Source organism: Neoarius graeffei, chromosome 13 (assembly GCF_027579695.1).
Source record: "Neoarius graeffei isolate fNeoGra1 chromosome 13, fNeoGra1.pri, whole genome shotgun sequence".
Taxonomy (NCBI): domain Eukaryota; kingdom Metazoa; phylum Chordata; class Actinopteri; order Siluriformes; family Ariidae; genus Neoarius; species Neoarius graeffei.
Genome location: NC_083581.1, coordinates 30,013,311 through 30,034,908, shown reverse-complemented (window position 1 = coordinate 30,034,908; position 21,598 = coordinate 30,013,311). Strand labels below are relative to the sequence as shown.

General features: G+C 41.9%; 1 protein-coding gene across 9 annotated transcripts in view; it reads left to right on the top strand.

The window, feature by feature from the left end:
- hspg2 (heparan sulfate proteoglycan 2) overlaps positions 1-21,598 on the top strand; it is a 272,884-nt gene that overhangs the window by 70,138 nt on the left and 181,148 nt on the right. For 8 of the 9 annotated variants that reach the window (XM_060937484.1, XM_060937483.1, XM_060937480.1 and 5 more), the window contains exons 4-7: positions 18,709-18,818; positions 18,954-19,012; positions 19,251-19,411; positions 20,665-20,703. In XM_060937484.1, the coding sequence (XP_060793467.1) occupies positions 18,709-18,818; positions 18,954-19,012; positions 19,251-19,411; positions 20,665-20,703 (369 nt within the window). The remainder of the gene's footprint in view (positions 1-18,708; positions 18,819-18,953; positions 19,013-19,250; positions 19,412-20,664; positions 20,704-21,598) is intronic. The other variant, XM_060937478.1, reaches the window with a different exon arrangement.

Sequence of the window (21,598 nt, the reverse complement as noted above, 5' to 3'; positions counted from 1 at the left end):
CACACTTCCAGGAGGGGCTGCCGTCTGCCTCCCACGCCGGCCGAGAGCGCTCCTCGTCGGGCACGGCCAGGCGGGCGAATGCCCTGGTCCGTCCGCCCTGTCTAAAAAATAATGGTACAACTCCGAGTGAAGGTATCAATGCGCTGTTGAAGCGCGCAGAAGGTGTTAGTACGCCTGTCATTATAGTGCGGACTTTCCATAGCATAGAAAATCGCCACGTTTCAATTTGTGTAACTGAACTTTGTTTCATGTCACTGGTCATATAAACCTATGTAAACAGGAAAAACGTGGAAGAGTTTGGTCGCATCTAACTACAGCCCCAAAAAATACCATTGGCCATGCTGAGCCTAGCTACATTGCTAACAGGAGTGACAGCGCGTCTGACTGACTGGGAGGTTGCAATACACCATGATGTTCAATGTACGTTAAACACTCTAAAAACGAAACAATTTTCTTGTCATCCAAGACACAAAAACTATTTTGTCGCATTCATCATCATCACGATTCACACTTCTCCTTATTCATCTACCCGCTTGTGCTGTACCCGAAAGTTTTTGTGACGTATGATCACGTGACCGCGGCTCTTCCGGTTGTAAAATATGCATATCGGAGCTCGAGCAGAAATGCCGTATAATCATCACGAATATAACGATTTTGCTGAATTTAATAGATAATTTTGTATTTGTTGATGCAATTATTTCATATTTTTAATGGAAAGAAACTGATATAGCGTGCATTTATGTTTCATGTCCCATGTCCTTTAAAGTAAATATTTTTTAAAAAGGGGGAGGGGGTAGGTAGGTAGTTTGGAGCTACTTTCTGATCAGGAGACAGATGGTCTCAGAGGGGCGTACTGATTTAGTTCCACATTTTGGATGGCTCCCGATAAGATAAACTTCTTTCAGACTGAAGGATTTATTGAGTGATGTATTCAGTGGTGAAGATGTTTGTACAGACTCCCTTTTCCACATGCCATTCGTCTTCAGGGCTGGTTCCGGTGAAAGAGGAAGCTCGTCCTTAACAGCTGTTTATAGATCACGGCTTGTCTGCACTTGGGAAGAAACATACAGCTTTTCCTGCTATAGAGCAAAGACTGGTTTAGATGACTGACTGTCCTTTTTTGTCGTTCCCATTGGGCCTTTTCCTGTGGGTGATGAAAAAGATAACGGTCTACTACGATCACTGTGACTTTCCTGTTTTTGTCTTCTGTTTCCTCATCCCACATCTTCGCTTTAGACAGAGTAGTTGTAGGAGTTGCCTTTGTTCAAAAAGGTGTTTTTTATTTTTTTAAGTTATATAATGTAAGAAAGTAAAATTAGCCATTTTGGCAGGTTATTAACTGAATTCCTTCTTGTACAAATACCCTCCTGGTTTGTTTTGTTGGATCAAGACAGGGAATTTTTGTTGTAACTGGGTATTCTGAGATGTAACTAGCATTTACTACCATACTTTTAACTTGTTATTAATAAGCATGTAACGATTTGCCTAATTCACGATTAGATTCGAATCACAATATTGGGTTCACAATTCGACTTTCCCATGATATTTTTTTTTTTGGGGGGGGGGATATTTTATTCCAAAAAAAGCAACATTTTCCTCTTCTTTGTCAGCTTAAATATTCCTTTTGTTAAATTAAAAAAAAATCTTAACCAACAACAATTATTTACCCACATTTGTAAAGGTTGGGGTAAAATAAAAATATAGTAGCCTATCAACTAATTCCTTTTATTAAAAAAAAACTTAATAGACTTTTTCTTCATTTGGACTACCTCCATTTTATTTTATTTAGCTTTCAGCAGTCTGTAAAAAGAGAGCTCTGATTTCTCGATTCAGTCGCACAACAGCTCTCTACCATTTTTAGATCTGTTTTTGTGATTTTTCATGTCATTACAGCTGTGTTACTTCGACCTACAGTGAAGTCATGTGCGTTCCCACTATTTTACATTGTTATACTATTTTACTTAAGCTGTCTAAACAATTCAGTTACAGCTAGGAAAATTTCACGTTACGCAGCCTTGAATTTCATTGATTTGAATTGTCGTCCATTTGTATCACAGTTTATCGTTGCAGGATATATCATTACATGCCCATCTGAAGGAAGTTAAGAAGGCTGCAGCTAGCTGAAGTTAGGTGTACTATTAGTATCTGGCTTCCTTCTAATGGTGAGACAGGTAGCAAAAACAAATTCCGCCTCCAAATATCCACCAATAAAGCAGCAGTTCTCTTTGGACTGTCCAGACATCAGTCATTGCAACGTTTCCTAATTTACAAACTAGGAAATCTCATTCTGGTTATTACGAAGAAGGGTGTAATAATGCTTACAAACACAAATGGGTGTTTACAGCCTAGTAAGGATGTAAAGAAGATTCTAGAAGGTCCAAAATATTGATTTGCAAAAGAGTTTTTTGGTAGGTTTGATGGCTGCATGTTTTATTTATTTATTTATTTAGTTTATGGTAACGACAGTCTGCTACGATCGTCTACTACTAGAATTAGTTATAGAACACTAACCATCGTAGAGAAACTTGTTCATGTTAATGGTGTGAATAACTGGACTGCCCTACACTGTTAAAAATAGGGGTACAGTAGGAGTCCATTTCTGTCCCCCATGGTACAATCTTCACCATTGAGTCCTGGGTATGACTTGAAAATGCAACCGGTGGTGAGTCTCCGGTCCGGGAGGACTCTAGTATCTGGGAAAGTGGAGTTACCCCTTAATCACCATTGCTCCCAGGTCCACTCTGACCCGGAGTAGTAGCACCTGTCTGGGTTCCAGCTATGGGTTAAATAGTACATCACCAATAAGACGGTGGCAGCAGGGCACTTTTCGGTGCAATGTGGCAGATGAACCCAACAGGTTCAATGGCACACCACCAGATGGCATGTGGAAGAGCCGCTCAAATGGTATCACTCGGCAAGTCAGTTGTCGTTGCCGGGCAACTTCCATACCCGTCAGGTCTGTGGCACTTTTGTGCACCATTTGGCATCAGGTCTGGAGGTCCAGAGAGACAATACGATGGGGGCACAACATCGTTTGTCTTACCTGTGCAAGGTGCCTCGTTAGGAGAGGAGAATAGTATGTGAGCGCTCACAAGGCCAGACATTCCGTAGTGGCTTGGCCGGGCCGTTTACGCCACTGCTGCGGGCGACTCAGTCACTCTGGTGTGGGCCTCATGGCCCATCTGTGTTTCTGCACGTCCGAATGAAGCAGTCATCATCGTTAGTGATGGACAGCAGCCGCTGCCAACGATGACTCCCTACATCTCATTATTAGACCTCAAGGTTACTTTGTTTACCTTTTTGGCCCTAAAAAGGGACATATATGGTCCTAAGCAGTATATGAATGGTACAAATAAGTACCTGAGAGGGTACTGCCCCGGTGACAAATCATTGTATCCCTAAAGGCACAATAATGTACTTTTATTTTCTGAGAGTGTACTACTGACAGTGTCCATGCATCATGTTTCTTTTTCCAGACATGCGCACTTTTTTCCGACCTGTGGGCGTGGCAGCCATCTTGTGTGCACATAGACAGCAGCACATGGTTTTCTTTTTTTTTTAAATGTTTATATTCAATGTTTAATGTTCATGTCTCATTCTTACGTTAGAATATTCTTTTTGATGCATTTCACACTAAATCCAAAATATCTTAAGCTTGGGTATCTTAAGAGTATTTCTAGGTGCTTACACAAACACCTTTCTTTGGCTTTAAAAAGGCAGGAAAACTGGAGCTCTTTCAGTGCCTAATCAGTTTTGTAGATATGAAGGCCAAGCTAAAACAACTCCTCCATCTCTGCCCCTTTTTTCCTCCCAGAACTCGTCTTGCTCATGTAATGCAGGAGACATCTCTTAACTGATTCATCATCTAGTACTCATGACTTTCACAGGCCCCCGTACAGCCTGAAAGCATGAGGTCATCCCAGTACTTCCAACCACAGAAATAAAGGTTACTATTCTAAGTGGAAAACTGTGGAGATAGATTGATGACCTTGGGCTTCATTTTGGCTCCAGGTTGAAAGAAGCCACATCTGTCGACCTTGGGGTTGTTTCGTTGGTGTTATCTTGGCCCAGAAGATGAAAAAGTATGCTTCTGATGTTCTACATTTTATTCTTGGTGCTCTGCTCTTCTGAATGCATATTTTCCTTCTTGAACATGACATTTCAAGTTGTATTGCAGTTGCATCTTCCACATTTGAAACAGCTGGCAATGTTGGCCAAGTATAATTATACCATCATGCCATTGAGTTCTTGATTCTGATTGGTCAGAAGGTGTGGATTCACACACAATTTTTATATAAAGTGGCTAGAGATAATGAGATTTTTATTTTTATATAAAAAAACATTTATGGGAAGAGTCTCCAATATCGGTGCGTTGAAACAGAAAGTAAGTTTTCCAACACAGGAAAGTCTTCAGGATTTGTGCATTCCTGTTTCTTTGTAACAGGCTGTGGGTTTGAATCATATCATAATAATTACAAAAGTGATTTTAAAAAAAAAAGAGAGGGTGCTGAGGGAGCATTGGTTTATAGCGGTTATTCAGTGGTGCTTGAAAGTTTGTGAACCCTTTAGAATTTTCTATAATTTCTGCATAAATATGACCTAAAACATCAGATTTTCACACAAGTCCTGAAAGTAGATAAAGAGAATCTAGTTAAACAAATGAGACAAAAATATTATACTTAGTCATTTATTTATTGAGGAAAATGATCCAATATTGCATATCTTTGAGTGGCAAAAGTATGTGAGCCTTTGCTTTCAGTATCTGGTGTGACCCCCTTGTGCAGTAATAACTGCAACTAAATGTTTCCGGTAACTGTTGATCAGTCCTGCACACCAGCTTGGAGGAATTTTAGCCTGTTCCTCTGTACAGAACAGCTTCAACTCTGGGATGTTGGTGGGTTTCCTCACATGAACTGCTCACTTCAGGTCCTTCCACAAAGTTTCGATTGGATTAAGGTCAGGACTTTGACTTGGCCATTCCAAAACATTAACTTTATTCTTCTTTAACCATTTTTTGGTAGAACGACTTGTGTGCTTAGGGTCGCTGTCTTGCTGCACCTTCTCTTGAGATTCAGTTCATGGACAGATGTCCTGACATTTTCCTTTAGAATTCGCTGGTATAATTCAGAATTCATTGTTCCATCAATGATGGCAAACCGTCCTGGCCCAGATGCAGCAAAACAGGCCCAAACCATGATACTACCACCACCATGTTTCACAGATGGGATAAGGTTCTTATGCTGGAATGCAGTGTTTTCCTTTCTCCAAACATAATGCTTCTCATTTTTAACCAAAAATTTCTATTTTGGTCTCATCTGTCCATAAAACATTTTTTCCAATAGCCTTCTGGCTTATCCACGTGATCTTTAGCAAACTGCAGACGAGCAGCAATGTTCTTTTTGGAGAGCAGTGGCTTTCTCCTTGCAACCCGGCCATGCACACCATTGTTGTTCAGTGTTCTCCTGATGGTGGACTCATGAACATTAGCCAATGTGAGAGAGGCCTTCAGTTGCTTAGAAGTTACCCTGGGGCCCTTTGTGACCTTGTTGACTATTACACACCTTGCTCTTGGAGTGATCTTTGTTGGTCGACCACTCCTGGGGAGGATAACAGTGGCCTTGAATTTCCTCCATTTGTACACAGTCTGTCTGACTGTGGATTGGTGGAGTCCAAACTCTTTAGAGATGGTTTTGTAACTTTTTCCAGCCTGATGAGCATCAACAATGCTTTTTCTGAGGTCCTCAGAAATCTCCTTTGTTCGTGCCATGATGCACTTCCACAAACATGTGTTGTGAAGATCAGACTTTGATAGATCCCGTCTCGTCTCGTCTTCTTCCGCTTATCCGGGACCGGGTCGCGGAGGCAGCAGTCTAAGCATGGAAGCCCAAACTTCCCTTTCCCCAGACACCTCGGCCAGCTCCTCGGGAAGAACACCGAGGCGTTCCCAGGCCAGCCGAGAGACATAGTCCCTCCAGCGTGTCCTGGGTCTTCCCCGGGGCCTCCTCCCGGGGGGACATGCCTGGAACACCTCCCCAGGGAGGCGTCCAGGAGGCATCCGAAAAAGATGCCCGAGCCACCTCAGCTGGTTCCTCTCGATGTGGAGGAGCAGCGGCTCTACTCCGAGCTCCTCCCGAGTGACTGTGCTTCTCACCCTATCTCTAAGGGAGCGCCCAGCCACCCTGCGAAGGAAACTCATTTCAGCCGCTTGTATCCGCGATCTTGTTCTTTCTGTCATTACCCAAAGCTCAATTACCCCTCCTAGAACTGCCACCCCTCCTAGAACTGCCACCTTATTGTGGTGGAGGGGTTTGTGTGCTTGAATGATCCTAGGAGCTATGTTGTCGGGGGCATTATGCCCCTGGTAGGGTTTCCCAAGGCAGACAGGTCCTAGGTGACAGGCCAGACCAAGAGCAGTTCACCAAAAACCCCCTATGGAGAAAAAATCCAGGACCGTGACGTCGCCCGGTAGGACGCAGCCGGGGCCCCACCCTGGAGCCAGGCCCGGGGTTGGGGCTCGTATGCGAGCGCTTGGTGGCCGGGCCTTTGCCCATGGGGCCCGGCCGGGCTCAGCCCGAAGAGGTGACGTGGGCCCGACCTCCTGTGGGTTCACCACCCACAGAGGTAGCAGTAGGGGTTTGGTGCAATGTGGATTGGGTGGCAGTCGAAGGCAGGGGCCTCGACGACCTGATCCCCGGACACAGCGGCTGGCTGTTGATAGATCCCTGTTCTTTAAATAAAACAGGGTGCCCACTCACACCTGATTGTTATCCCATTGATTGAAAACACCTGACTCTAATTTCACCTTCAAATTAACTGCTAATCCTAGAGGTTCACATCCTTTTGCCACTCACAGATATGTAATATTGGATCATTTTCCTCAATAAATAAATGACCAAGTATAATATTTTTGTCTCATTTGTTTAACTGGGTTCTCTTTATTTACTTTTAGGACTTGTGTGAAAATCTGATGACGTTTTAGGTCATATTTATGCAGAAATATAAATTCTAAAGGGTTCACAAACTTTCAAGCACCACTGTAAGTGGTAACGGGTACTAACTTTTTTTTTTTTTTGGACGTTCCAAAAATATTAAGTTGCTATAAATTGATAAGTAATCGTTGGCTGGGGGCATCGTGGCTCAGTTGGATAAGACGCCATACCATAAATCCGGAGACCTGGGTTCGATTCCGACCCGAGGTCATTTCCTGATTCTCTCCCACTCATTTCCTGTCTCTACACTGTCCTATCCAATAAAGGTGGAAAAAGCCCCCAAAAAATCTTTAAAAAAAAAAGTAATCGTTGGCAAATCAGACCACCCTGTCACAGATTTTCTTATAACACCACAGCTTGTCCACAATGATTGGAGAGTTTTTAGGTTGCCAGACCCCTTCTGGTCGGAGATGTTCCACTTTGAACAAAACTGACCCTCAGCATATGCTTGATGTCTAGAACAATCGCCCGATAGTGAACAGAAGTCCAAGCACCCAATGGAGATACATAAGAGTCTTGAAACGCTTTCAAGAAGTACAAGGGCCACCCAGGTCTCCATTTTACCCTCTCTTTTGTCCCTCAGTTGGGACAGTTGGTGTCTTGTATTGAGTTAGGATCCAAAAGGAGGTGGCAGTAGCTCTATGGTGGGTGGGGGTGCAGAGGGAACTAGTGCTGGCAGCTGTTATAATCTTGCTCTCATGGAGGTGGCCATATGCATTATGTCAGTGCCCAGTGAAGCTGTATTGAGATTATCGCTTTAGGTTTTCAGTCAGAAGAAAGAGGTCCAGAAGATGTCTAGTGCTTTCGGAAACTATCAGCATGTCTCCTTTTGTCAGAAGAGTTCACGTCTTGCACACAGCTGTTCAAACAGTCTTCCTTATTTATGAACTTCGGCTTTCAGACCCAGATATTGCCACAAACTAACTGTTAAAACAGCAACTCCACCGTTGCAACGTTGGAGAGCGATGTTTTCCTGCTGCATTACAGGAAAAGTTGTCTCATTGCCTTATTTCTGGTGTGTCTCTGTAGTCATAAGGCATTCGTGTACTTACGGTAGCTTGCGTTACAAAAGGGACGGTGTTGTCCTCACAACTTCTAACAAAGAGCGAACAATCTTGAGATTTTCATCTGAATCACATAACTTGATCTTGTGCATACCATTAGAGAGAAGAAAAAGTTGCACAGTGTTCTGTCATGCTTCTTGCAGAAGGTCTAGGAGTGTCCCTCATAAACTAATAAACTACCTTTTTGGAATGTATAGAACTATTTACAGCTTTGCAGCTTTGCTTCCGGCAGCCAGTCCAAACAAACGGCACTCTTTGATGACCTGACCCCCCCCAAAAAAAGGGACTGGAGCGTGAAACAGAGATAACGTGGAATTTTGAACAATCCAGGTCTCTACTGCTTCCTTATCTTTAAAGCATTTCGGAAGGAATGCTTTGTCACCCTGTCTGATAGCACATGTGAAGGCTTTGTTTGATGGAAATATCACCAGCCAAAGCCAAAATGAACAATTTTGAACTCCCTCCCTTCGTGTGAGGATATGGATCGGAGCATTTCAGCCTGCTTTGAAGTTAATTGCCTCTAATTAGGGCAGGTTAGCATGGAAGCTGACTGGCTATGCTATATAAAGCCCATGTTCCAAGAAGAGCACCAGTGTTTTTTTCATGCATGAACGCATTCAAGGTTTGGTCCAGAAGGAAAATTGACATTTGTCAAAATGATCTGTTGATTTAGATCGTTCATGGGACCAAAAATAAAATGCAGCTTATCATGTTGCAAAGAAACCACATCATGTAAACCCTGCTGTCTTGATGACTTTTTCCTTTGGTGGGCTCTTTGCTGGCTGTTTCAAAGTTCTAACACTTGAGACTCCTTCCGAAAATGTTTAAAAAAAATTTCACTATCATTTGACTTTCTTTGTTAAATTAAAACCCATTTATTTAGTGTTTGAGGCTTAGGTTGTGTAAAGCATCCATCATACATGTTCCTATAGAAACAGCTTCATAATGTTTACTTATAACTTTGGAAAAGTTGCGTTTTCCTTTCCGTGTAGTAACTGCTGAGTCAGCACACTGACGGAACAGAATTTCTCGTAAGGGATGGGAACCGTTCAACTCCATTATCCCAGTGACGAGAAGCATGAAGACTAATTATGGGGAATTTTTTTTTGGGGGGGGGGGGGGGGCAGGAAGCCGTCAGACTGCAGCTGTTGGCTATGAGGGTGGATCTCTGAGAAAGATGATGTGAGAAGCAGAGTTGAACCATGCTGAGAATTAAAGGATATCCTGCTGGCTGCAGTGAGCCCATAAGAGAACCTCTGAGACAGATGACCGCAAAGTTTTTCCCCTCAGGTTATTGTGTCGCCCCCAACTCCATCCACCATCTGTGTCTCTTCAGCTCAATGCTAAAGCGATCGTAACTCCTGGCAGCCTGATGACAATGTGCTACAGAATCAGAGGAATGCGATTTTTATACTCAACTTGGTGTCCAAGTTCATGCTGAAATCCATTCTACACGGTTTGCAACCATTCCAGATGTGGTGACCAATAAAGATGTAGAAAGGAAAGCAAGTCCATATTTGTGATGCATTCTTCATGCACCTGTTTGAACTCGGAAAATTATTGATCCGAAAAAATTCTGACTTCCCGTTTCTGACTCGTACGCTCCTCTTGCTAGTGTCCCCTTTGGGAATCTTGGTCACTCACCCATACCAACAATGAGCTAAATGTTTCAACCTACATACTAACTCCTGACCCTCAAGCACTTGTGCCTCCTACAGAAACACCATCTCCAGTGGAGAGCCAAAGCCTTGGATTGGCGCTTTCCCCAACCTAACTCCAGTCAAATCTCCAGAATTGGTCTTTTTTTTTTTTTCTCCCCCTTCCCTTGGATCTGCGCACATACAAAACTGGTGTTTTATTTATCCTCTCTGCAAATTCATGACAGGATTTTGCCAAAAACAAGTCTTTCCAGACTGGATTGAAGCTGTTGTATTTCACACAGTAATTCAAGCCCAATTGTTGGTTTGCAAAAATGCCTCTCTGGCCACCCACAGGACTTGTTCTAGCTCTACCCGAGATCTTGGTAATTTCTTCCTTGTTTTGTTTGCACTCTTGTTCATAGCCAGATATTACCATATCCAACATTTTGCTCATTTGAGATTTCATCTCATCTCATTATCTCTAGCCGCTTTATCCTGTTCTACAGGGTCGCAGGCAAGCTGGAGCCTATCCCAGCTGACTACGGGCGAAAGGTGGGGTACACCCTGGACAAGTCGCCAGGTCATCACAGGGCTGACACACAGACAACCATTCACACTCACATTCACACCTACGGTCAATTTAGAGTCACCAGTTAACCTAACCTGCATGTCTTTGGACTGTGGGGGAAACCGGAGCACCCGGAGGAAACCCACACGGACACGGGGAGAACATGCAAACTCCGCACAGAAAGGCCCTCGCCGGCCATGAGGCTCAAACCCGGACCTTCTTGCTGTGAGGCGACAGCGCTAACCACTACACCACCGTGCCGCCCCTCATAGAGATTTATTGCTCCAAATATACATACAGTACTGTACAAAAGTCTTAGGCTCCCTATTTCTTTTTTTCATGCAAACTTTTTTTGTTATCGATTTTCTATTTATGACTACTTCTACATTATCGAATCAGTACAAAAGCATTTGAGTTCCAAACATTCGTTTTCCGGCACAAAATTAAATGTTACAGGAAAGAAAAACGTTGGTATCTGAGCAGCCTATTACATACGAGATGACTTTTCAAAATATTCCCAGCTCACGGTCAACAATCTAGTAAAGAATTTAAGGTATCTGGTGATGCTCATGAGTTTTAGATTGATGTCGGTTATGTAAACGCAGAGCTCAGTGCTGCGGGCTGTTAACTTGAAATTCCGTTAATGCACACGGTAACAACGATGGTATCCGTTAGCTTTTGTTTGGAGGTATTTGCCATGACCAAGTTAAGAAATTAACTTCAGTAGAGGTTTGGAAAAAGAAAATGAAATCTAAGCCAGGAAGCTCTGAAGTAACCAGGGCCATGAGATGAAAATTAAAAGCTGTTTTTAGTATATTACTGTCCGTCTACAGTATGTCAGAGAGGGAAAAATAAAGTCATCAGTTTGGCAGATGGATGGTTTTGCAGTCTTGCTCTTTCTGTCTGTCTGTCTTTCTTTCTTTATGCCCTTGTGTGCATCGAGAGACTGAGGAAGGTTCTGAAGGTTGAGTCAAAAGTGGCATGCTGGAAAAGGCTTGAGCAGCCGTGTGCCTGAATCAGTCCTTTGTCTGGCGTACAGGCCTCCATGTGTTCCACTGAGATCTTAGTCCATAAAGCCCCCACAGTTCTACTGCGCTGCTCTAACACCTAAAACATTTGAGAATCAAGAGTTCGGAATGCTTTTTTTCCCACGTTTTTGCCCCAGTCTGTGCTCTTTGCATTCAAGGCCACTTGACTGGGGATTTCCCACACAGAAAAAGTGAGCACTGCAGGGCTGGAGAATGAGAGGAAAGGATAACGACTGGACTGATGATTTAAGCAGCGGTTGCGCTACCGTTTGGGCCGCATCCATCCAAGAGACTAGGGCCTTTTAGTGTTCATCTTTTTGATAGTAGTCACAGCAGGCATTCATGAAGACCTTGTTCACATGCTCGGCTTCTACTTTCCTTGGTTTTTTTTCCTTTGGTTTTGCGGTAGATTTGCAGTGGTGTTGCAGTAATACAAGCTGCTCTTGGACTGCAGGAAGGGGAGCTGGCCATCGTGTGCCCATGTGGGGTGGAATTTCAATTTGGTTAACAATAGGCTTTGTTACAAAGCAGCTGTACAGAAATTTGAACGTAGCTTTAGATCCCTAAAGAGCAAGCCAGAGGAGACAGTAGCGAGGAAAAACATCCTGATACAATGAAAACTGGAGAGGAATCCTGCTCAAAAGAGAACCGGTCATCTTTGGAGATGGGATGGTGGGATTATAAATGATTATAGGACTTGGATGTAAAGAGTAGTCCCACTGCACTAAGTGGGAAATGATGATGTAATGAGTATATTAAAGCTTTAAGGGTGCTTTCTTATATGCAGAGTCCATTTGATTTGAACCTTGGTGTATTCCCCCCCCCCGTGGTTCTTTAAGCCAGTATGTCACTGAGCTGCGACAGCCTGTGACTAGTTGGAGATGCAACAATTGCGATAAAATATGCAAATTAGCGACAATTTTCACTTGGAATCACACTGAATTGATATTCGCATATTTTACTGCAATTGTTGTATCTCCAACTAGTCGCAGGCTGTTGCAGCTCAGTGAGATACTGGCTCGCACTTCCTGTCTCACGGAAACTGACTTGAGAAGGGTTTGTGACGGCTTTGCGACGCATTTGCGGCTATTTTGAGAGAAATTTTGTCGCACAAATTTTTTGAACATGTTCAAAATTTCAGCGACGAAGGAGCGACACTTTGCGACTCATGCGAGGAGATTGAGAAGCCCTGCAAATGTTTCAAGACACTTTTGAAACTCTCTTGCGAATGACGTTCGCAAGCTGTCGCAACCCAGTGAGATACTACCCTTAGATAGGTGAGAACACGAGATGTGAGGTGTTGAACAAAACATTTCTGAGAGTTTCTGAGCAAGAAGGTCAGACCACTTTCATTCAAACCCTTGCGCTGTTCAACTGCGGTGATGAAACAATTCAACTCTGAATCAACCCAATGACAGGAACCAAACGTACCTTTTTTGTTTTGTTTTGTTTTTTGTAGACATGATCTGCTAAACCAAGCTGCTATACCAACATTTAGTAATCCACAAATGATCCAAGTTATTTTTAGTTATGGCCAGACACCGCCCAAACATCAGACTTTCTTTGACTAATCAGACACAAGGTACGCCACCAGGGTGGCATGGGGGTATAGTGGTTAGCACTGTTGCCTCACAGCAAGAAGGTTCTGGGTTCGAGCCCAGTGGCCGACGAGGGGCCTTTCTGTGTGGAATTCTCATGTTCTCCCCATGTCTGCATGGGTTTCCTCCGGGTGCTCTGGTTTCCCCCACAGTCCAAAGACATGCAGGTTAGGTTAATCGGTGGCTCTAAATTGACCATAGGTGTGATTTGAGAGTGTGAATGGTTGTTTGTCTTTCTGTATCAGCCCTGCAATGACCTGGCAACTTGTCCAGGGTGTACCCTGCCTCTCGCCCATAGTCAGCTGGGATAGGCTCCAGCTTGCCTGCAACCCTGCACAGGATAAGCGGCTACAGATAATGGATGGATGGATGGTACGTCACCACTCTTGCCTGAGCGGTTGGGCGTTAGGTGCCTTGCTCAAGGGCACCTCATCAGGTCCTCCTGGTCCAGGGAATCAAACCAGTGACTTATTGCTCCAAAAGCTGCTTCTCTAACCATTATACCATGGCTTCCCCCAAATCCAAAAGTATCCCTTTTGATCTGATTTGCACTAATAGGTGCTAAAGCACGCTAAGAGTCCAGGCCTGAGCTTGGGGCGTCTTTATAATCTTTATGCTTACAGGAGCAGTTCTTGGGTGCAAATCTTTAGTATCCAGGTAAGATTGTTGTTTTGGGAAGTGTAAATCTTTAAGGTATTCATGTGAAAATATCCTCAGCAGCTGAAGATGACACAAAATTGCTGAAAGAGCCATGCAGAAGAACAAGATTTGAAGAAACTGAGCAGTGTTTGTTTGGAAAGATGTTCCCTCCAAGAATCCCATCAGTTCCAGGCTTAGCTCACTATGAATGTGTGTATGCAGAGCAAATGATTATCTGGTGACCAAATAGTGGTAGTGTATTATATTAAGACAAGATATGGCATGGAATATTAACAGTATTCCGAGAATTTAATTTTATGTCGGTAAGTGGATGTGCGTCGTGCTTTTGAGCGTGCACAGATGTGGATGTGTGACCCTTATGCAAGTCAGCATCATTAGATGTTCTGAACAGTCGACACAAAACATGACTCCCAAAGAGAACCATGGGAAGTAGCAGTAAGCTGGAAGAAATGGCCCAAATATTGACTTCCTTGCTTAACCTGGAATGACAGACTGAAACCAGACTTGAGTAATGCCCACCCACCCAAGAGAGGTGCTAGTATATGAGTGAGAATGGAAGCCTGGAGCTATTTTAAGATCAACTGCTTGCTCAGTCTGTAAAGATAATCTGTGATAACGTGTCTCCGAAGGAATGCGTATTCTGTTGAGAAACTCGACCAGCTGAACTTTGACCACATACTTATTTTGGTACTGTATCTCCAGGTTTGGGTTTGTCCTGGACCAATAGATTGTTGTCTCCAGTTACTATACCCACATTCATGGTGGATGATATCTGATGAATAGTTCAGATGCTGTTCTCTAAAAGCTACATGAACTTTAACTTTTCATAATGCACCCATGGTGAGTATTTCACCAATGTTTTTATTTTTATTTATTAATTTATTTGCCCATGATAAAAGAGATTCACAAGAAAACATAAATGGAACAAAAACAGAAAACGTGCTGGAGGAAGAAAAAAAGCACAATGGCTTGTTCTAAGTCTTCCCCCATTTAAATTAAGAAGTAATTAATACAAGTTTAACAAATTGGAGAATAACTATATTAACAATAGTAAATAATAACAAAGATAATAATAATATAATAATTGGTAACAAAATTATACATTAAACTGTAACTGGTATCATAACTAAAATAAATATAAACAATGTCAATTGCAGATAACAAAATATAAGTTAACGAGTGAAAATAAGAAACAAATAAAATGTAACCTAGGATCTATACATAAAGTAAAAAAAAAAGTATAACTGATTGATTTCAAATGGTGAATAAATATTGTATTAATAACAGAAGCCTGGTGCATGGTGTAGTGTAATATTTTAAAATTTGATCCAAGACTGAACTATATTTAAAGATAAAGGTCAAGTGTGGGGCGGCACGGTGGTGTAGTGGTTAGCGCTGTCGCCTCACAGCAAGAAGGTCCGGGTTCGAGCCCCGTGGCCGACGAGGGCCTTTCTGTGTGGAGTTTGCATGTTCTCCCCGTGTCCATGTGGGTTTCCTCCGGGTGCTCTGGTTTCCCCCACAGTCCAAAGACATGCAGGTTAGGTTAACTGGTGACTCTAAATTGACCGTAGGTGTGAATGTGAGTGTGAATGGTTGTCTGTGTCTATGTGTCAGCCCTGTGATGACCTGGCGACTTGTCCAGGGTGTACCCCGCCTTTCGCCCGTAGTCAGCTGGGATAGGCTCCAGCTTGCCTGCGACCCTGTAGAACAGGATAAAGCGGCTAGAGATAATGAGATGAGATGAGGTCAAGTGTGGCTGGGGAATGAAAATAGGTGGTTTTTGAGATTACGTTTAAAACTAATCATGGATGTAAAACTTTTAAGGTGGAGAAGGAGGTTATTCCATTCAATTACACATTTGTATTGAACACTCTTTTGACCTAGGGATGTTCGCACTAGGGGGATATGTAGTTGGTCGCTTTGTCGAGTTTGGTAAGCATGAAATTGGGAATTAAGATTTTTAAAAAACTATCAAACGTGTCTGGAAGAGAATTTCTAAGAAATTGGAAAGTGAAGATATTTAGCCGAAGTCTATTGATATCAATAATATTTTAAATCTTAAGCTTCGTAAATAGAGGTAAAGAATGGGCATAAAAACTGGATCTGGTGGCCATACGAACAAATCTTTTTTTGGAGTAGTATTAGGGGCTGTAGTGTAGTTTTGTAGGCACATCCCCATACAATATTTCCGTAGGTCAGATATGGGTATATTAAGCTATTATATATGGTGATAATGGTTTGTTGAGTGAGATGTTTTGATTTTTCCCATAAGTCCAATAGTTTTAGATATTTTATTACATAACATGGCTATATGTGGTTTCCAGGTCAGTTTGTCATCTATTATTACGCCTAAGAATTTAGCTTGACACTCTTGAGAAAGGGGCATACTTTTTTAGTAAGATTTTTGCGTTATTTCTATTGTAGGTTTTATTTTTATTACAGAAAATAAGGAAGTATGGTTTTTTGGCATTGACAGAATTTGTTAGCCTCGAACCAGATAAAAACTTTTTCTAATTCTTGATTAGCTAGTTTTATTAGAGTATTAAAGTTTGAGTGTGAAAGGAAAAGATTGGAGCCATCTGCAAATAAGATAAAGATGATGATTGTGGAAGCTTGTGCAAGGTCATTGATGTAAATTAGAAATAGTAAAGGTGCTAAAATTGATCCTTGTGGTACTCCGCATTGTACTGTTTTAAGTGTAGATTTAGTGTTGTTAATTGTTACATATTGTTGTCTGTCAGATAGATAAGAAGAGAACCATTTTAATGCAGAGTCATTTATGCCATATCGTTTTAGTTTGCTTAGTAGAATAGAATGATTTACTGTGTCGAATGCTTTAAATAAATCAAGAAAAATCCCAATGGTGTACTCTTTGTTGTTTATAGCTGAGGAAATTTTGTCCATTAACTGAATCAGTGCCATAGAGGTGGAATAGCCCTTTCTGAAGCCATATTGGTGTTTGTATAGGATGTTATTATGATCTAAATGTTTCAGAAGACGGTTATATATTAGTTTTTCGAGAACTTTAGATATACAGGGGAGGACAGATATGGGTCGATAATTGTTGATATTAAGTGGATCACTACTTTTAAAGATGGGAGTTACCTTTGCAACTTTTAGTGAGTGAGGAACAACTCCTTTTTGCAAGGAAAGAGTAATGTTTCTTTTTGGCTTGGTGTAAAACAGTCCATTGGTTTGTCTTTGGTGTCAAATAAAATCTTTTTGTTGTTTTTGGCTTGACATCAAAACTGAGATTACTTTGTCAATTGGCTTGGTGTCAAATTCGAGCCTTATCTTTGACTCGGGGTAAAAATTGAGCCAGCTTGTTTTTTGTTTGTAAAAATGTAATTGCTTTGTCTTTCACTTAGCTTGAGGCTTGGTGTAAACATGGAGATTACTTTGCCATTGGTACGGTGTATACATTATTATTATAATTTTTTTGGCCTAAACATGTAACTTGCTTGCTTTTGACTTGGTTTAAGTTCATCTTTTTCTTCAGCTTGATGTAAAATTAAGCTTATTTGTCTTTGACTTGGCATAAAAATAAATCTTACTTGTTTCTGGCTTAGTGTAAAATTTACTTGTGTTGCCTTGTTGTGTAAATTGAGCTTACTCCATTTTGGTTTGGTGTAAAAATTGAGCTTACTTTGCCAGTGGCTTGGTGTACAAATCAGTCTTTGTTTTTGGCATGGTGTAAAAATGTAACTTTTCTTTTTTTGGCTTGGTGTAATAATTGAGTCGGTGTGTCTTGGGTTCAATTATTACACCAAGCCAAAAATGCAAGTTACATTTTTACAGCATAGCTCAATTTTTACACCAAAGCCAAGGACAACTGGGTTCAATTTTTTACACCAAGTCAAATGACAAACGGGTTTAATTATTATTATTTTTTTCAAGCCAAATAGGTTGAATTTTACACCAAGCCAATTTGTCGTTGGCTTGATGTTTTAAAAAAAAATTGAATCTGTTTTGTCTTTTGACTTGTGTTTATAATAGTGCTGTCAAAAATGTCGTGTTATTAACGCGTTAACTTGACTCAATTTTAACGGCGATAATTTTTTTATCGCGAGATTAACGCTCTGTGACATGATGCCACGCCCCTCACAGCCAGAGTCCTCTGCCCTCCCCCGAAGAGCCACGGTGCTCGGCTTAGGTTTCATTTTCCCATCGGCAGCTCCAGCCCCACTTTGCAGTGGCTGTGACAAGACGTGTTATGCTCTGCAATAAAAAAAAAAACATTGGTACAACCAGTGTTCGAACTATGCCGATATTTTCGGGGTGTCCCTTTTTTCCCTTGGGGGGGTGCTTGCGCTTGTCTCAGAGCGCGGCTCTCCATCGCGCGCTCACTTCGGATATGCAAATGCTTCCCGTTACACACGATTGCTATGTCAATAAACATCATTTTGACAATATTTTAGAGACCCCCCAACATTTCCCAAATCATGTTTTCAAGGGATCTCATGTCTGTTTCAGGGGATCTCGGATCCCCCAAGTACCCCCGTAGTTCGAACGGTGAGCAAGCCCACTCACTTTTTTATGCTGATAAGAGAATTACAATGGTTTTTCATGTGACAAAAATGTGCGATTAAATTGCGATTAATCGCGAGTTAACTATGACAGTCGCGACATTAATCGCGATTAAATATTTTAATCGCTTGACAGCACTAGTTTATAATAATAATAATAATAATAATAATAATAATAATAATTTGAACCTCTTTGGTGTGTTTTTAAAAATAAATAAATAAAAAACCCTGTTTGTCTTGTCCTTTTAATTTGGTGTGTTTAAAAAAAAAACATTTGTCTTTGGCTTAGCGTACTTAAAAAAAAAAAAACAACAACACTATTTGTTTTTTGATTTAGTGTTTAAAAAAATTGAATCCATTTGTCTTTGGCTTTGTGTAATAAAAATAAATAAAATAACCTATTTTGTCTTTTCCCCTGGTGTTAAAAAAAAAAAAAAGAACCCATTTGACTTGGTGTATCTATTAAGCATCCTTTTCTTTGACTTGGTGTAAAAATAATTTTAGTTTCTGGCTTAGTGCAAAACATGAACTTACTTGCCTTTTGGTTTGGTGCAAAACTGAATTATAAATATTTGTGGCTTGGAGTAAAACTTTGATGTTCCCTCTGACGTTGCCTCTTTGTCCTTTACCTGCAGTTTACTATCGTGCGCTGGTGAACTTCACAGGCTCCTTCAGCTATGGGCCTGAGCTTGATGACATCAATTCAGAAGCCTTCCAAGAAATCTCCTCTGCCGTTATCGACACGGTGTGTATCAACGATCAGTTTCAATCCACACGTTATCCTACATGCCACATATCTCAGTCTTACTCACAGGGTGTGATGTCGCCAGCTGCATGAGTTTGCATGGATATGATGACATGATGTTTGTCTCTCCCACAGCTTGAATCAGAGTACTTCAGGATACCAGGAACCCAGACTGTCAATGTTGTCCTCATCAAGTAATGACCCTTTTCTGTATCCAAACTATTATTGAAAAAATGCAGCACAAAGTATGCAATAAACCCCGTGGAGGCATGCTGTTATAGGAAAATGATCAACTCCAGGATGGTTCGCTGTGAGCCGATGTGAAGTGAAGTGAAGAACGTTTACAGTTCTTCAGAGTTGATGATTTTCCAAGAACAGCATCTCTCAAAAGTGTTTAATTCACACGGTACCTTGGTGTCTTTGTGTTTTAAGGCAAATTGGCAAGGATGTGTTTGTGGAACTGGACGTGGGCTCAGAAGACAACTCGAACGAAGCCGAGATTCGAGCCGTGCTTTACTCCGTGGTTAGCAATGGATCCATTGCGTCCTACGTGACCTCTGTCAGGGGCTTCGAGTTTAGACGCCTAGGAGAACGTAAGGACCCTGAGTACCATATCAATGCCTTTTATACATCCTTGACATTTTTAGTATACTAGGGGTTGCATGATTTACGAAATTTTTTTTTTAAGTAGTCTAAAGGCTAGTTGTCTCTTCAATTGTTAAAGCAAAATTGTCACAACAAAGACGCAGCAGACTACAAATTAAATTTCAGCTTCAAAGCATTTTCTTTTCTGCGTTTCCTTTTCTTCATATATAACGTCTTTTCTATTCGCTTTCCGTTACTGTAGTCGGTCTTTCACGTTTCATTCGCACATTCGCGTCCTCCATTGTTCTCTCCTGTTTCAAATTTGTATCCCACAATGCCTTGCGCGAATGGGGAAAGCCCACCACGTCATGTATGACGTTGTATCTTGTATCGCGTCATGGTGAAGCAGGAAAAAAATAGCCAAGGATTTAGGGCCACATGGCCTTAAGTTAATGAATTATTCTATTTTAAAAAATGAATAAAATTGGAAGTCTGTGATTCGAATTCAGTAACTTTCGGTCCACTAAACAAAAATAATTGGGTGTCGGGAAAATTCTTTTTATGATCTACACTTGAAAAATCTACTTGAAAAGGCAGTCTACCTTTAAGGATCTTCGGATACATGTGGACAAACTGGTGGTCCAAGCGAAATAGTAGATTGTGAAACTGAGAGCGTGCAGCACTACACTGAAGCTCTTTATACTTTAAAGATGGATGGAGGATGTGAGGAGCATCTGCGACGTTTTTGTTTGTTTTAATGCCATGTCTGTCTTTGTGATCTGGCTGAGTGGGATTAGATAGCGATTCGCAACTCATGGCTCCGAAAACACTCTTTGGCACAGCATTGGTCAGAATGGAGTTTACTCCGAAATATGTTTCGGTTTAAAGGACAACTGAAAACAACAGTGTTAAAACCGTGTCAGCTTGTGCGGTTGACCGTAAAATCGGCTTCGTCCGGTCTGAAATGTTTTCAGAAAGCACTTTTGGCTCACTAACTAGTGAACGTATTGGTCAGCTAGATGACTAGTCTGTGCAACCCCTAGGATGCTGTACTTCCATGTTGTTCACGATAAATCTCACATCTCTGCTCCAACACACCTGATTCAACCGTTTGATCACTATATGGTGACCTGAAGTAGGTCCGTTGGTGCTTGTATCCTCCTCGGACTCGAGCCTGTTTTTCACCTTCTGATATTTGTCTGTGGCTTTGGGAGACGACCAAAGTGCGATGCTAAAGATCGTTTTTATGTCTGGTTTGTAGCTGATCTCACCCTCCATGTGGAGCCTCTAGCTTCTCCAGGTTTGTACTGTGCCACGGCTGCTGCACAGCGACTGTAGAGTGCACCCGTTTTCACTTGTGAGAATTGTATTGGCAAAGAATGGACCTTCTCATGCATGGATGGACATAACTTCGATTCGAAGAGAAGAATGAGATGCTTTGCATGTGGCTAATGATGAATGCAGCACTTGTACAGTAGCATTCTCGAGTGTGACAATGGATAACTGCTGTACATATTTGTCCAATGAAGTATCACCGCTCGTGCGTGATGCAATTGGTATCGAAATGTTTGATGCACATGCATGCGTTTTTGATCAAGGGGCTCTGAATGAACGGAGTTTAAAATAATACAGAATGCTAGAAATATATACTGCAGTGTGGGGAAATAAGGCCAGACCGGCGGACATTGACCAGTAATTTTTTTGCATTTGTCCGTCTGTATTTCAAAAGCATCAAACCGGATAGCCCATGAAAAATTATCAAGATATGGGTTGAATCTACTTCTAATTTTCTTCCAAATATTACACTGGAGGGCGGCACGGTGGTGTAGTGGTTAGCGCTGTCGCCTCACAGCAAGAAGGTCCGGGTTCGAGCCCCGTGGCCAGCGAGGGCCTTTCTGTGTGGAGTTTGCATGTTCTCCCCGTGTCCGCGTGGGTTTCCTCCGGGTGCTCCGGTTTCCCCCACAGTCCAAAGACACGCAGGTTAGGTTAACTGGTGACTCTAAATTGACCGTAGGTGTGAATGTGAGTGTGAATGGTTGTCTGTGTCTATGTGTCAGCCCTGTGATGACCTGGCGACTTGTCCAGGGTGTACCCCGCCTTTCGCCCGTAGTCAGCTGGGATAGGCTCCAGCTTGCCTGCGACCCTGTAGAACAGGATAAAGCGGCTACAGATAATGAGATGAGATGAATGAGATA